General features: G+C 43.0%; 1 protein-coding gene across 7 annotated transcripts; it reads left to right on the top strand.

Moving 5' to 3' along the window:
• The first annotated feature begins 1380 nt into the window (after positions 1 to 1380).
• On the top strand, positions 1381 to 9407 carry LOC121277482 (beta-1,3-galactosyl-O-glycosyl-glycoprotein beta-1,6-N-acetylglucosaminyltransferase 4-like). Of its 7 annotated transcripts, none has more exons than XM_041187026.1 (2): positions 1381 to 1755; positions 7173 to 9407. In XM_041187026.1, exons 1-2 carry the CDS (start codon positions 1715 to 1717, stop codon positions 8536 to 8538), a joined length of 1407 nt encoding a protein of 468 aa, XP_041042960.1. In that variant the 5' UTR covers positions 1381 to 1714; the 3' UTR covers positions 8539 to 9407. The 7 variants fall into 7 exon arrangements, with proteins under 7 accessions (XP_041042960.1, XP_041042963.1, XP_041042962.1 ...); XM_041187029.1 differs by lacking the exon at positions 1381 to 1755 and adding an exon at positions 1806 to 1827; XM_041187028.1 differs by lacking the exon at positions 1381 to 1755 and adding an exon at positions 2141 to 2202.
• The last annotated feature ends 6911 nt before the right edge of the window (positions 9408 to 16318 follow it).

The following is a 16318-nucleotide window of genomic DNA, read 5'->3' as shown; positions in this document are numbered from 1 at the left end:
TAATGACAGCAAGTTGCTGCTCAAAAGCCCATGGAAAATCTGTGGTAATCTGTCAGCATAGTAAGCACCATACCTTTGCCAATGATTACAAAACAACTGGCTCATTCTTCAATCGGATGACATGTAGCTTCAATCTGGAAGTAGAGAAGCAGCTACAACTAAAGATGAACGTGTTTTTAATCTTTGGTTGCAACCCAGCTGATAAGAAGAATATATTTTCTTTCTGGTGGCATAAAGATCCTAGAACTTGAATCAACTTGCCTTGAATAGTTTCACCATTATTCTCGGTGGTTGTGGGCCCAGGAGCCAAAATTGCTGCTAATTTGGCACTCAATTGGAAATCTCACAGGCCACGTGATTGACTGCTCTGGGGCGCTTAAATGAGAGAGTTGTGCTGTAGCAAAAGTTCTTCTGAGGTTCAGGTTAAGGCGTACTGTTGAGTTGAATAAAATGAGCTTTACGCTATAGCTTGCTGTCTCGCATCTTATCTGAGAGTGACGTGGGCACTGCGTTTTGCTATTTCCCTACACTGATATGTCAGATGGCTCACACCCATTCATCAAATAATGACACCATATCACCTATATGCAGATTTGAAATGAATGTTGGCAGTAGATTGGAGATCTATAATGCTGATATTCAATAGCCAAAGGCCAAATAAGAAAACAAAATTTCTCCAATCTTTTCTCATACCGCAAATGTCTAACATTAGACATTAGCCTTGTGGCTGAAACATGCCCTTTCTAGTTTAGTGTCATTTGCAAACTTAACCAATTCTAGTCAGCTTCTGAATCCAGCATACTGATATCAGTTAGAAACTGGTTTCAGCGCTGATCCTATAGATATAACCTAGTCAGAACTTACTCACCTCAACATATTTCCTCCAACACGGGTGCCTCTCTCCGTCAGCCAGTTTCTTGTTATAAAAGATTTGCCCCGAATCCTCAGTAAATTCGAATGAGGAAATTCCTGCAACCCTCCCAGGAAATCCAACCCAGTGTCTTTCATTGAAAGCACCTGTGACGCTAGTTTGCTAGTGCCCGCTTGACAACACTGCTTTTTAGGAAAACATCCTCTGAGGAGCGATTATCAGAGGGAGAGAAAATGACACTAAGCCACAGTACGGAACAAGTGACCAAGAGTCTGGTCAAAGAAATGGATTTTAAAGAGTTATTACATGTCTGCCTTTACTGTGAATGGGAATGCTTACAATATTCAACTTGTAAATGATTAAATAGAGCATGGCTTTCCTTAGAAACATCAATTATTGAACTTTGGAATTAAATAGGATAGCAGGATCCACCCACTTGGCCTGTGCTGACTGTCAAGTCTCATTCATTGAAAGCGCACGACGTGTTGTCTTCCAGTTTAAGCGGGCTGGTGAGCGTGCCTCACTTTTTACGATCATTTCCAACTCTCAGCCACGATGGTCACAGTTCCATAACAAACAGTCGATTAGGCAGGACGCGGTCAAGCGGCAGAGAGCCGCATTGGAGTCGATGGAGTTACAGTAAAGGCAACTGCCTGCCTCTGACTGATGAAGAGTTTAGCCCCGCCACCTTCCGATAGCGCCGCTCACTGACAGCCCATAGCACAGCAGTCCAATGAAGGAACTGCCCCAAGCAGACTGCCTGGAGCTGAGCTGAAGAGTTCTCTCAGGCATTTTCAAACTGTCCAGCACCGCTTTACTTTCGGAAGTGACCCTGTTTGCTGTATGTTTGTGAGCGAGACAGCGAGAGAGAGAGACAGACAGAGGTAAGTTGGAAGGGGCAGGGTGTGCAGCTGGTTTAGCCGATGCCATCCGAGAAACTACGAAATGACAAGAATGTGAGTAACAGTCGTGGGAGGTTTCACTGGGATCCATCTCGATCATGTCGTCAGATCATGTCAACCATAAATAGATGTGAATCCTATGACCTCCGGGTAAAGGGAGCGATCAGACCACTCCCATCTGGGGTGGGGGTCTCTCGTACTTGGAAATGTTTCCAGTTGCTCTTACAACGGTTCTGTTCTGCTGTCACCCGACCACAACTAGATTGTCTCTCTCTATCTCTCCGCCCCCCCACACACACACCTTAAACCAGCTTATATTTCAACTCTTTCTTGGACTCGAACTCAGGTTCTGTCGAAGGGTCATGAGGACTCGAAACGTCAACTCTTTTCTTCTCCGCCGATGCTGCCAGACCTGCTGAGTTTTTCCAGGTAATTCTGTTTTTGTCCTAGATTGTCATAGCGTCCTTACAACACAGAAGGAGGCCATTTGGTCCACGAAGTACATAGTTGTACTGTCAATAAATCTAATTTATTCAACAACTCACCCACCCACCCACGCACGCCTCCGTCCCAAAAGATAGAAAAATGTTAACTTGGGTCAGTTTCTTCTTTACCCCGGGCACGGTAGAACTGGTTATAAAGCTGGTTCATCCAATAAGCACGCTGGAAAATAAGTGAGTTCGTTATTTGTCAAGAATGACAGGAAAGATGATTGTCTGTAAGTGCTAAATGTCTTAGTTTTCACTTCCGCAATGTCAGAAACTAGAAGTTAGATACAACATGAGGACTCGAAACTGTACTCTTTTCCGCCGATGCTGCCAGCCCTGCTGAGTTTTTCCAGGTATTTCTGTTTCTGTTTTTGTTTTGGATTTCCAGCATCCGCAATTTTTTATTTTTATTTGTCTTTATCCCACAGTGCGTGCTGTTTGACTGTAGTACAGCCTGGTTCCGCGCCAGTTGCTTCCTCATTCGGTTCCCCCCCAGGAAGGGAGAGGTTACTTTTGTTCAGAAATGTGTGGAAATCCCGTGGTTCTCTTTATTTTGCACCTAATCTCCTTCGTATTCGTTTCTTTAAAACGTGCAACGTGTTATTAGGATTTTCAATCGGCTTCCGCCAAAAATGTGCGCATTGATAAAATAAATATAGTTAAACATATTTTATAAAAGTATACAGACACCAAGAGCTGTGCTCCAGAGATGATGAGCCCTGCATCATTGTGGCTTCAGGGAATGCCGATGATACAGAAGCTAATAGGGTTGGGTGTAGAGAGCCCTCCCACGGTTGAGGTATACGGATAAGAAGTAAAGATGTTTATCGTTTGATAGTGCAGAACTTGAGTGTTGCAGAAAAAAAGAGACATGCCCAAGCTCTTCGTCTTCCACTCATCAGGACACTTGGCAAAGTTACCAATATAAGGGGAAACAATTTATACATTGTATACCAACATAATATACATTGTATAAACTGTTGTTTTCTCCTTATATTGGTATTCTTGCAAAGTGCCCTGAGGACTGCAAGACAAAAAGCTTTGACATGTCTCTTTTTCAGCAATACTCAAGTTTTTGTGGTTGTGGTTGTTGGAAGTCAATCATCTCAGCCCCAGGGTGTGATTGCAGGAGTTCCTCAGGGTAGTGTCCTAGGCCCCGTCACCTTCATCTGCTTCATCAATGACCTTCCCCACAACATAAGGTCAGAAGTGGAGATGGTCGTTGAGGGTTGCAGTGTTCAGTACCATCCCTGACTCCTCAGATAATGAAACAGCCCCTGTCTGCATCTAGGAAGAATTACCTGGAAAAACTCAGCAGGTCTGGCAGCATCGGCGGAGAAGAAAAGAGTTGACGTTTCGAGTCCTCATGACCCTTCGACAGTCATGAGGACTCGAAACGTCAACTCTTTTCTTCTCCGCCGATGCTGCCAGACCTGCTGAGTTTTTCCAGGTAATTCTGTTTTTGTTTTGGATTTCCAGCATCCGCAGTTTTTTTGTTTTTATCTTTGCATCTAGGAAGACCTGGATTTGAGCATATGTTGGCTTTGGTTGCCAACCCTCCCGGGATTGCCGGGAGTCTCCGGGATTCAGCATCAATCTCCAGATGGCCAAGGAAAGCCTTCTGGGAAATTTTAAAACAATAATTTTTGCTTTGCAAGCATCACCAATCACTGCACCTCACTCCCCCACCCCCCACCACGCAAACCAGGAAGGATGGTCCTACAGCCTTGCTGGGAAATGTAGTCTCTTTATCCCTACATGACAGACAGTGGGGGACTGGGTGGAGAGCAAACCACAATTCCCTGAGAACACTGTGGCTGGGCGGGTTGGAGTTGGGGGTGGGAGTTGTGTAGTGATGTGACTTGTCAAGTGAAACACCAGAAGTTGAGGTAAAAGTTGTGAGCAGTGGCTGGATATAGCTGTGACAAGGGTAAGTAGCAGCTCAGTTGAGTCTGAGATTTCTTTTGCTGCTGATGCTTCCAATATGTCTCCCCTACACATCCTCCTAACCCCCCTGAAAAGTAATGGAATATTCTCCACTCGCCTGTACGAGTGTGGTTGCAAAACACATCAAGGAACAAACAGGCCCAATCATTATCTCATGGCTGTGGTGCATACTGCCTATGGGCTGCACTGTAGCAAATCTTTGGCAGCACCTCATAAAATCCGCAATCTGCACAATATAGAAGAATAAGGGCTAGGAACACATCATCTCCAAGCTTCTCTCCAAATTACACATCTTTCCAACTTGGACAAATGTTGCCATTCCATCATCATTGGTGGGTCAAAATGATGGAATTCTCTACCTCACCTTGCCACATGAACTACAGCAGCAGTTCAAAAAGTAGGCCCACTGCCACCTTCTCAAGGTTAAGCAGGGATGAACAATATATGCTGACCTTGCTAACAATGCTGACATCCTGAGAAGGAATAACAACAGCTTTTTTTAAATAATTAATAATGGAGTTTTATTTATGCAAAAGCTTGATGTTACCATTGCAATGCATTGTCATTTAATTCATGTTAAGATGAAAGGGAATCCAAAGGCCTTTTAGCAGTACGTTAACAGTAAAAGGACCAGTGAAGGCATTGGCTGAGGCATGAAATGAGCACTTTGCGTTGGTGTTTACTGAAGAAAAGAACTTTGCCAAACCTAAGATAAACGGGGAGGTTGCCAGGATACTGGATGAGATAAAAATAGAAAGAATGACAGCACTTAAAGTGGATAAGTCACCCGGTCTGCATGGGATGCATCCAAGTTTGCTGAGGGAAATAAGGGTAGAAATTGCAATAGTATTGACCACAATCTTCCAATCCTCCTTAGGTACAGGGGTAGTACCAAAGGCCTGGAAGATTGCAAGTGTTACACCTTTGCTCAAAAGAGCAGAGGAGGATAAACCTGGCAATCATAGACCAATCAGTTTAACATCGATGATGAGGAAGCTTTTAGAAACAATAATCTGAGAGAAAATTACCAGCCACTTGGACAAGCAGGGCTAATAAGTGAGAGCCAGAACAGATTTGTAAGGGCAAATCGTGTTTGAGTAACTTGATGGAATCTTTTGATGAGGTGACAGAGAGGGTGGATGAGGGCAATATATGGACTTGAAATAGGCATTTAATAGGGTAGCACATGTTAGGCTTCTTAGCAAAATTACAACCCGGAGGATAAAAAAGGCAGTAGCAGCACTGATATAAAATTGGCTAAGGGATGGAAAACAGAGAGTAGTGAATGGCTTTTTTCAGACTGGAGCATGGTACATAGTGCAATTCCTGAAGGTTCAGTACTAGAACCATTGTTTTTGCCATAATTAAAGACTTCAGGCAGGATTTTCCTAGTCCACGGAAACTGGGTTAGAGGCAGTGAGGGTGGGGGAATAGAGGAGAAGCCATGTCAGGACAGCACTCTGACACATTCCCACCATCGGGAGAGCATTCCCAGGAGTGGGCTGGGATTAGGATTGGCTACCTGCTGAACAGAGGCGGGCAGTCAATTAACATCGATAAGGTCCGAATGATGGGCAATATCACAGCTTCACCGGCAGGCTGAGGACCCATCAGAACCAGAGGCTTCATGCCCCAACAAGAGGGCCACGGGCAGGAAAGACCGCTCCCATGGTCCAAACATTTCCCCTAGAGGTGCATCCCCTCCGCTACTAGAGGTTAATGACTTCCCCCTCATAAATTTTTTTACTTGCATCCATATCTCTGAGGATGTCTCCAGATTGAGGTGCCCTTGTGGTTTTCAATCTGCCTCAGCAGCATCTATCTCTCCTGGTATGGCTGCAGAGCCACCCACCATCATTAATAGGATGGCAAATTCAGAGCCTGCCTCTGAGAAGATTGTAACATCAGGTGCACTGCCAGCAAGTTCAGGCTCCCCATTGTTTGTTTTGTATCTTTGCACACACTTTTTTTGGTTTGGGGAATAATCAGTTAGCTCATCATCAACCTGTTGAACCACATCATGAACACTCCTTCTGTGGCCAACAAGCCCTGGAGCAGGACTTAACCTGGATCTTCTGGTTCAGAGGCAGGGACGCTACCCGCTGCACCACAAAACCAGCCATTGGGCCCCCCCGGTTAGTTTCCGTCTCCAGCCTAAATAGCTGTGGGCCAGCCAGTGTTCCTGTCGGAGGGATTCCTCCTGACATTTTAGCCAGTGGGGGTGTTGTGGGGTGTGGTGAACCTGGCGCCTTGTATACATCAGCCCATGGCAAACAAGATCAGGATCTCACACTTAATCTAGGAAAGCACTAGTTCGACCCCAGCTGGAGTATTGAGTCCCATCCTGGGCACCGCACTTTAGGAAAGACTTTGGAGAGGGTACAGCAGAGTTCTACTAGTTTACAGTTGTGGTTGCAGTTCCATTTAGAGACTGGAAAAGCTGAGGCTGTTCTCCTTAGGACAGAAAGGAAAAGAGGAGATTTGATAGAGGTGTTTAAAATCATGATGGTTTTAGATACAGTTAATAAAGTGTAAATAGTTCCAATGGCTGAAGGGCTGATATTCAGAAGGCAAGATTTAAGATGGTTAGCAAAGGGACCAGGGGTAACATGAGGCAAAACTTCTGTACTCAACAAATGGTTAGGATTTGGAATGCACACCTTGATAGGGTGGTGGATGCAAATTCACTATAGTAGCCTTTAAAAGGAAATTGAATAAATACTTGCAGGAAAAAAGAATTACAGGGATATGGGAAAAAAAGCAGTGAAGTGGGACCAATTCTTTGTGGAACCCAGCTTCGAATTGCTGGGTCAAATCGTCTCCTCCTACTATTCTATGATTCTATGAATTTATTTAATCTGTAAAGAAAACTTGTTAAAATGAAGTTTTGTATGAGATCACTATTCTAAATGATGCCTAAATTTGATTATTGCGACAGCTGATGGTGTTTTTCTATTTTTGCAGAATGTTTTGCAAATGCTTCACTATAAAATTTCAGCTGAAGAAGATGCTTTTTCTGTCCTTGACCTTTGCACTGGTCGGCCTATTAAAACTCTACTACAATCACATATTGGTCACAGGACCACAGAAAACTTGGTTAGTGGAACCTTTCTGGAGCACCTCCCAATTTGTGCGGAACAGAAAGAACAGCAAATATGTGCAGCTTAAGCTTGAAATAAATTGCACTGCCATCTACGAGTCCAGCTCGGTGGAAGTGGGTAAAACTTTGGAAATACGGAAGGGCAATATTGTTGATCTGGAAGATGAAGATGTTGAGTTGATGACATCTGACTGTGCTCAATACCTTTCCCAAAGAGGATATCAAAATAAGCTGGTCTCAGAAGAGGAAAAGGAATACCCTTTGGCATTTTCTATGGTGGTTCATAAAGATGCTATTATGGTGGAAAGGAGCTTAAGAATGATTTACATGCCCCAGAACATATACTGCATTCATTATGACCAGAAATCCTCAAACTCATTCAAAACTGCCATAGACAACTTAGCCAAATGCTTTCCTAATGTGTTCATTGCATCAAAGTTGGAGTTAGTACACTATGCTCACATCTCCAGGCTACAAGCAGATCTCAACTGCCTGTCCGATCTTCTCCAATCTTCAGTCCAATGGAAGTATGTCATCAATTTGTGTGGTCAAGATTTACCATTGCGGTCCAACTTTGAATTGGTATCTGAGTTGAAGAAGCTGAATGGAGCTAACATGTTGGAATCTATGAAGCCCAGTGATACTAAAAAAGAACGATTCACGTATCGCCATGAACTTCAAGATAACTCAAATGAGGATGAACAGGTGCCTTTCAAAACTGGCGTTGTGAAGGAACCTGCCCCCCACAACATCAAAATATTTACTGGCAGTGCCTATTTTGTTTTGAGTTATGACTTTGTCAAATACATCACTCACAGTATAGTGGCCAAAGATTTTCTTGCCTGGTCTGCAGATACCTATTCACCAGATGAGCACTTCTGGGCAACCATGGTGCGGGTGCCTGGGGTGCCAGGTGAGCTTTCCTGGCCTGAGGCTGAAGTGACAGATTTGCAGAGTAAAGTGAGGCTGGTAAAGTGGAGCTACCTGGAGGGAGCGCTATACCCACCGTGCACAGGCACTCACCGCCGCAGCGTCTGCATCTATGGTTCTGCTGAGCTCAACTGGCTCCTTAACTATGGCCATTGGTTTGCTAATAAGTTTGACTCCAAAGTAGATCCTGTATTAATAAAATGTTTGGAACTGAAGATTAGCGAACGCCAGAAAAATTGGATAGAATTAACTCCTCAAATGTTCTACATTTATGATCATGGTGAAAACTTTTGGGGCTGAAGGAATGTAGCATTTTGTGCCAAAAGTATCCACCAGCTTAAGCTCAAAAGGCGAATACCAAATCAAATGATATTTTTTCCAGCCATGTGCAGAAAATCTTGGTCAATGGTTTTATAAAGTGTAATATGAAAACAAATACCTGTTTGATCAGTTGGACTAGTTTGATACAATTATTGCTAATGGACAGAAGGTGCCAATTATTGAAGTGTTTCACATCACTTTTATTCTACATGTGAATCTGATCCTATGATGGATCATGGGCCAATTGTATGATGGAAAGTATACTACACAGCCAATGAAAAGAATATGGGCGACGTCTACAATCAAATTTTCTTGTTCCATGTGTTTTCATGTTCAATATATTATCCTCTCTGTCCTCAATCCTGACACAGTAATAATGCCAAGCAAAAATGGGGTGTATCCTGAGACTGCACATAATTAAAAAATCTTATGTAAAATCATGCAAGCTGAAGATTGGAGGGTGGGCTGGTAAAGTTAATAATAAGATGCACACCAGAGAGTGGGATCTAAGTATGCCATTGTCAGTATTTCTGGCTGTGCTTAAACTAAACAGAGGTTGCTTCCTGGGGAAATTGATGTAATAATGTAATCCATTTTATAATTCAAATATTTCTTACTGAATGATTTTAAATAATTTATGGCTTTGGTTACGTGATCTGTTTTGGCAATATCAGGTTTTCTGGCTAGCTCAACATCTAAGATGATGTTGAGCAACTTCATCAATGTCAAGCCACTGCAGTGTGCATCTGACACTAGCCTATATAAGAGGATCTCTCAGCAGCAATCAGGTCTCAAGTAAGTTGTGCTAATCTGCTTCATATGCAAAATAGAAATATCCAGAGCCTTCACTGTGTAGCATTTATTTAAATTGTTTTCTTTTTAATTCAGTGTCGGCAGGGGGCAGGAGGGAATAATTTTATCTGAAGGTTCAATGTGGTGTAAATGTTGTAGTGCGATCAAAAAAAGGATTTTATCTGATGTGATTTTATGACCACACATATGTGAGAACATCAGCAATGGATGCTTGGTGAGGCTGGGTTGTTCATTGGGTTGAACATTGGCTTGCCAGTATCTGTTGTTTATTTGATTTCTGCTTTCACCTATGACACCTGGAATCAGCCCAGGTTGCTGGGATGGAAGTCTTTCTCCAATGGTTGAGTTGGGGCAGTTTCAAACCAGTCTCACAGCACAAAATGTCCCCAGTTCAGGACTCATGGGTGATCTCACTTTGGCCTCAGGGCAGCTGGTCTGAGAAATGGTAAAAATGTCACTCAAGCAGGTTCTTTATAGATTGGGTCTGAAGCAAATGGTTGAGCAGAAAATAGGGAACTTTACTCCTGTTTCAAACTATGCTATTTCTGATCTGGGAATGCTGGATGCTGACACACTGGATGCCTAAAGTGAGAAAGTTCCATTCCTCAGCATCCTGATAAACAAAAAATTCACAAGCTATTGCAGCCCCCACCCTCCTCCCCCACCCCAGAAATGATTGTGTACTCATAGTGTAGATTTATGTTCATATATAATATTCAGTGATGTGGTGCGATGACTTTGTGCCTCCAGGGTCTTTTTCTGGCCTTGAAGTTGGTTATCATCTCTTCCAAATCATGCACAAGACATCAGTGCAGGAAGAAGTTCATTTAGAAGCTAGTTTAAAGGGCATAGCAAAAAGGTTATATGAACAGCATAATGCCACATTTCCATTAATTATCTCAACCTTTTGTCTCTTTGATTTATAGACCTTTCTGGTAATGCCCAATTTTTTCATCCGACTCCATTTGAGCCACCACTAAATTTCCTGGTAGGGAAGAACATATAGATGAGTTTTGTGGATTAGAAGAAACAGCAGAGGGATGCCAGCAGGTCAGTCTGCACCAGAATTGGTCTGTGCCCACCAGCCACAATCTACACTGCCAGGTCCTGGACTCCTCTAATATTTACCTATGGACCTGTTGTTGGGTTTCTTTCCCCTTTATTACTGCCTATCACTTCTTGGCCCTCTTTCACTTTAGTATTGGATATGGTTGGCAGTGGATTCATATGCCTTTTGAACCTCTCCAAAGGTTGTCGAAATATATGTACCTCCCTAAACTTCTCAACCTCACCAACCCTGCCTCCTCTTTTAAGACATTCCTTAAAATGTAACTCTTTGACCAAGCTTTTAGTCACTTGTCCTAATATCTCCTTATGTGGCACAATGTCAAATTTTGTTTGATAACATTCCAGTGAAGCACCTTGGGATATTTCACTATGTTAACGGTGCTATGTATATTCAATTCGTCGTTATACAATGAAACTGAATATCAGTTGGGAAACATAACAAGTTATTGATGCAGTACCACGCAAAACAGATTTCTACACTTAGGTCAGTACACAATGTTCATTTCTCACTTTAAAATAAATTAGTTCATAGGATGTGGGCATCGTTGGCTGGGCCAGCCTTTAATGCACATCCCTAGCTGCCCTTGAGAAGGTGGTGGCGAGCTGTCTTCTTGAACTGCTACAGACCGTGTGGTGTAAGTATGCCTATAGTGCTGTTGTTCATCTAGATTGTGTGTTACAAAAAGTTGTTTGACAGATCCTGGTCTCAACCATTGTTGCACATATTTCCAGTAGGTATCAGTGGATAATAGCCAGGAGTAGTAACTTGGGCACATCTTTTCTGTTCCCTCTCTTGGCTGCTGTCATTGAAGCCAATTGTAATGTTTCCAAAGCTGAGGTTTTCTATACAGACAGGGAATGAAATTGAGGCCTTGTTTGTGTGGCTTAATATCTCATTGTGCCATTAATTTACCTACTGAACTATTAGGGCTGTCTGCATTCTGTTGAGAGTTGTATTCCTTATGTGTACCTCACCTGAAGAATTGTAAATCAGATGGAAACACAAAGCCTAAGATAACATGGGCAACATCAAATATTTTGTGGAGTCCCAGTTTGCTCCCGATTTACAATCCCATTCACAAACATCCTACTGAAGTCAAAACCTCTGAAACTTGAAAGCAAGTCATTACTTATTGAATGTTTACAGGAAAGAATCAGAATATTGCATTTCAGCAGATAAACAAAATACTTGTGTTGGGGAGGACAGCAAGTCCCAGTTTTCCAATATACCTGGCTAAAAGTGTGAATCTGAGAAGTGTGCCTTTTTATGTCGCACTCAAGGACCCTAAATACAATTGTTTATGTTACGTGGGGAGATGGTAGCATAGTTGAAATGTCACTAGTAATCCAGAGGCCCAGGCTAATGTGCTGGGGTCATGGGCTCAAATCCCACCATGGCAGCTGGTGGAATTTAAATTCAATTAATAAAACTGGAATTAAAAGCTAGTCTGATGGTGACCATGAAACCATTGTTGATTGCCTTAAAAATCCATCTGGTTCATGAATGTCCTTTAAGGATGTTAATCTGGTCTAGTCTACATGTGACTCCAGGCCCCCAACAAGGTGGCTGACTCTTAACTGCCCTCTTAACAAGCTACTCTGTTGTATCAAGCAGCTACAAAGTCGAAAAGGATGAAACAGGGCGGACCTCTCGGCATCGACCTAGGCACTAGAAACGACAATGGCAAATCCAGCTCTGTTGACCCTGCAAAGTCCCCCTTACTAACATCTGGAGCCTTGTGCCAAAATTGGGAGAGCTTTCCCACAAACTAGTCAAGCAGCAGATTGAGATAGTCGTACTCATTGAATCATACCTTATGGGTGATGTCTCAGACATGGCTGCACAGTGGTATACAGTCGGGAGGGAGTTGCCCTGGGAGCTCTCAAGACTGACTCTGCACCTCATGAAGTCTCATTGCATCAGGTCAAACATGGGCAAGGAAACCTCCTGCTAGTTACCAACCATCACCCCTCAGCTAATGAATCAGTGCTCCAGAAGCACTGGGAGTGGCAAGGACACAGAACGTATCCGGGGTAGGGGAGTTCAATGTTTATAACCAAGAGTGGCTCAGTAGCACCACTACTCACCGAGCTGGCTGAGTCCTAAAGGGCGTAGCTGCTAAACTGGGTCTGCGGCAGGTAGTAAGGGAACCAACAAGAGGACTAAAACTTTCTTGACATCACTCTGACTAATCTACCTGTTGCAGTAACATCTGCCCATGACAATATTGGTAGCAGTGACTACCACACAATCCTTGTGGAAATGAAGACCCATCTTCACATTCAGGGCACCTTCCATGGGATTGTGTGGCCGCGTGAAATGGGATAAATTTTGAACAGATCTAGCAAGTCAAAACTAGGTATCCATGTGGTGCTATGGGCCATCGGCACAGCAGAATTGTACTCGAATGCAATCTGCAATCTCATGGCCTGGCATACCCCCACTTACCATTATCATTAAGCCAGGAGATCAACCCTGGTTCAATGAAGAGTGCAGGAGAGCATGCCAGGAGCAGCACTAGCCATACCTAAGAATGAGGTGTCAACCTGGTGAAGCTACAACATAGGATCAATTTGCATGCCAAACAAGCTATACGATCCCACTACCAACGGATCAGATCTAAGCTCTCTAGTCCTGCCACATCTAGTCATGAATGGTGGTGGACAATTAAACAACTCACTGGAGGAGGAGGCTCCTCAAATATTCCCATCCTCAATGATGGAGGAGCCCAGCACAGCAGTGCAAAAGATAAAACTGAGGCATTTGCAACAATCTTCATTCAGAAGTGCCAAGTGATCCATCTTGGTCTCCTCCGGAGGTCCCCAGCATCATAGATGCCAGTCTTCAGCCAATTCGATTCACTCCTTGTGATATTAAGAAATGGCTGAAGGCACTGGATACTGCAAAGGCTATGGGCCCCGACAATATTCTAGCAATAGCACTGAAGACTTGTGTTGCAGAACTTGCCGCACCCCACGCCAAGCCTTTCCAGTACAACTATAACGCTGGCATCTACCCAGCAGTTTGGAAAACTGCCCAGGTATGTCCTGTACACAAAAAAGAGTACAAATCCAGCCCGGCTAATTACCGCCCTGTCAGTCTACTCTCAACTATCAGTAAAGTGGTGGAAAGTGTTTTTGACATTGCTATCAAGTGGCACTGCTTAGCAATAAACTGCTCACTGACACTCAGTTTGGATTCCGCCAAGGCCGCTCAGCTCCTGACCTCATTCCAGCCCTAGTCCAAACATGGATAAAAGAGTTGAACTCAAAAGATGAGGTGAGAAGACTGTCCTTGACATTAAGGCAGCATTTAACCGAGTGTGGCATCAAGGAGCCCTAGCAAAACTAAAGTCAGTTGAAGTCAGGGGGAAAACTCTTCACTGGTTAGATTCATACCTAGCACAAAGGAAGAAGGTTTTTGTTGTTGGAGATCAATCATCTCAGTTCCAGGACATCACTGCAGGAGTTTCTCAGGGTAGTGTCCTCTGCCCAACTATCTTCAGCTGTTTCATCAATGATCTTCCTTCCATCATTAGGTCAGAAGTGGGGATGTTCACTGATGGTTGCACAATGTTTAGCACCATTTGCGACTCCTCAGATACTAAAGCAGTCCATGAACAAATGCAGCAAGGCCTGGATAATATTCAGGCTTGGGCTGATAAGTGGCAAGTAACATATGTACCACACAAGTGCCAGGCAATGACTATCTCCAAAAATAGAGAATCCAACCATCTCCTCTTGACATTCAATGGCATTACCATTGCTGAATCCCTCACTATCAACATGCTAGGTTTACCATTGATCAGAAACGGAACTGGACTAGCCATCTAAATACTGGCTACAAGCACAGGTCAAAGGCTGGGAATTCTGTGGAGAGTAACTCACCTCCTGACTCCCCAAAACCTGTCCAAGGCACAAGTCAGGAGTGTGATGGAATACTTTTCACTTGCCTGGATGAGTGCAACTCCAACAACACTCAAGAAGCTTGGCACCATTGAGGACAAAGAAGCATGCTTGATTGGCACCCCATCCACCACCTTCAACATTCACTCCCTCCACTACCAACTAACAGTGACAGCAGTGTGTTCTATCTACAAGATGCACTGCAGCAACTCACCAAGGCTCCTTTGCCTGCATTTTCCATACTAATGACCTCTAACACTGAGATGGACAAGAGCAGCAGAAACATGGGAACACCACCAACTCCAAGTTCCCCTCCAAGCCACTCACCATCCTGACTTGGAAATATTTTGCTGTTCCTTCACTGCTGCTGGGGCATAATCCTGGAACTCCCTTCCTAACAGCACTGTGGGTGTTCCTATATAACATGGACTGCAGCAGTTCAAGAAGGCAGCTCACCACCACCAACTCAAGTGCTAGGGTGCTAGGGATGGGCAATAAATGCTTACCTAGCCAGCGATGCCCATATCCTATGAATGAGTTAAAAAAAAGGGTAACTAGTACAAAACTTTGATCATCCTCCTAGACATTGCAAGTTTGCAAAAATACATCAACACCTTTGGCCTTCATCCCAAACTTATGCATAGGCAACAATCATTGGACAAACATGAGCCAGTAATAACTGCCATGGGCTGCTTCACAGCATTGTAAATGCATCTCATAATTCTTGCAATATTAGAATTTGACTAACCTATTTGATACTACTTTTTAAGAAAGGAAAAATAATAGGAATTTGTGTTTCAAGAAGCACTAAAACAACTAAGTGGAAGTGAAATTAGTCTTCGCCAGTAATACAAAATGGTAAACTTACCAGTTGTAAAGAGTTTGTGCATTTAAAATTTGCAGGTATAAATTACTTTATTTATAATGACTCAGGTAGAAGAGACATTCAGGAAATTTAAGACTCATGAACATATAGCACAGTTGCAATGCCCCCACTACCCCAGACAACATGTTTGCAGTTTCGTGAGGGGCATTTAATCTGGGCATGCAGCAACTGGGAGGTGGTGGTGTAGTTGTATTGTTACTGGACTGGTGATTTAGAGACCCAGGGTAATGTTCTGGGATATATGTTCAAATCTCACCATAGAGTTTGAATTCAATGAAGAATCTGCAAGTCTGATGATGGCTGTGAAACCGTTGTTGTAAAAGCTCATCTGGTTCACTAATACCCTTTAGTGAAGGGAATCTGCTGATCTGATCTGGTCTACATGTGATTCCAGACCCACAACATTGTGGTTGACTCTTAAATGCCCTCGAAAAAGGGCAATAAATGCTGGCCTAGCCATTGTAAATGAATAGAAAAAAATTACATTTTGGGTTGATATCCTTTATTTTCTGGAGGTAAAATTATTGTTCTAAATTTGAGGTTATTGGTCCATGTAATAAATATTTTTTTATATTACAATGTAATAATGTCACTAAAGCTATCAAACTTCTGTCTCTGTATTAATATTTTATATTTAACTCACTTAAGAATGTATTCATAATATTGTCTAAAAATTAAGCCTACATATTACTTTATTTCAACAAAGGTGGTGTTCTACCAAGCTCTGGTGAATTTTGATAAATACTGAGATCTTGGGATTTTTTAGCAGCTGGTAAAACATATTCTGATATTGAAATTGATTATTTATTCTTTACATAAAATGCAAACATGAATTATGATTATAAAGCATGCTATTCAGCTGTAAGATAAAAGCAGTGTGAGGTTAATGGAAAAGAGCACAAGTGATTATCAATAAATTCACTGAAATTAATTGAGGCTGAAAATCCTTGACACTTTCCGCGTACCCCCACTTTTAGTCTGATAAGATCTGGACTGGAGAATAGGCCTGGACGTGGATACACCATGTTCTGGCCTCCATCCACCTCATTCAACAGTGTCAATTGGGGTGAGGCCTGGGGGCAGGCA

Source organism: Carcharodon carcharias, chromosome 4 (assembly GCF_017639515.1).
Source record: "Carcharodon carcharias isolate sCarCar2 chromosome 4, sCarCar2.pri, whole genome shotgun sequence".
Classification (NCBI taxonomy): Eukaryota; Metazoa; Chordata; class Chondrichthyes; order Lamniformes; family Lamnidae; genus Carcharodon; species Carcharodon carcharias.
Note: the sequence above shows the minus strand (reverse complement) of the source record. Positions and strands in the feature narration are given on the sequence as shown.

What these genes read in the sequence shown, in the direction of transcription:
- LOC121277482 (XM_041187025.1), top strand. Translation starts at nt 2,359, where the DNA reads ATGTTAACTTGGGTCAGTTTCTTCTTTACCCCGGGCACGGTAGAACTG. An exon ending in ATAAGCACGCTGGAAAATAA is followed by an intron (nt 2,448 to 7,172) that starts GTGAGTTCGTTA and finishes CTATTTTTGCAG; the next exon opens with AATGTTTTGCAAATGCTTCA.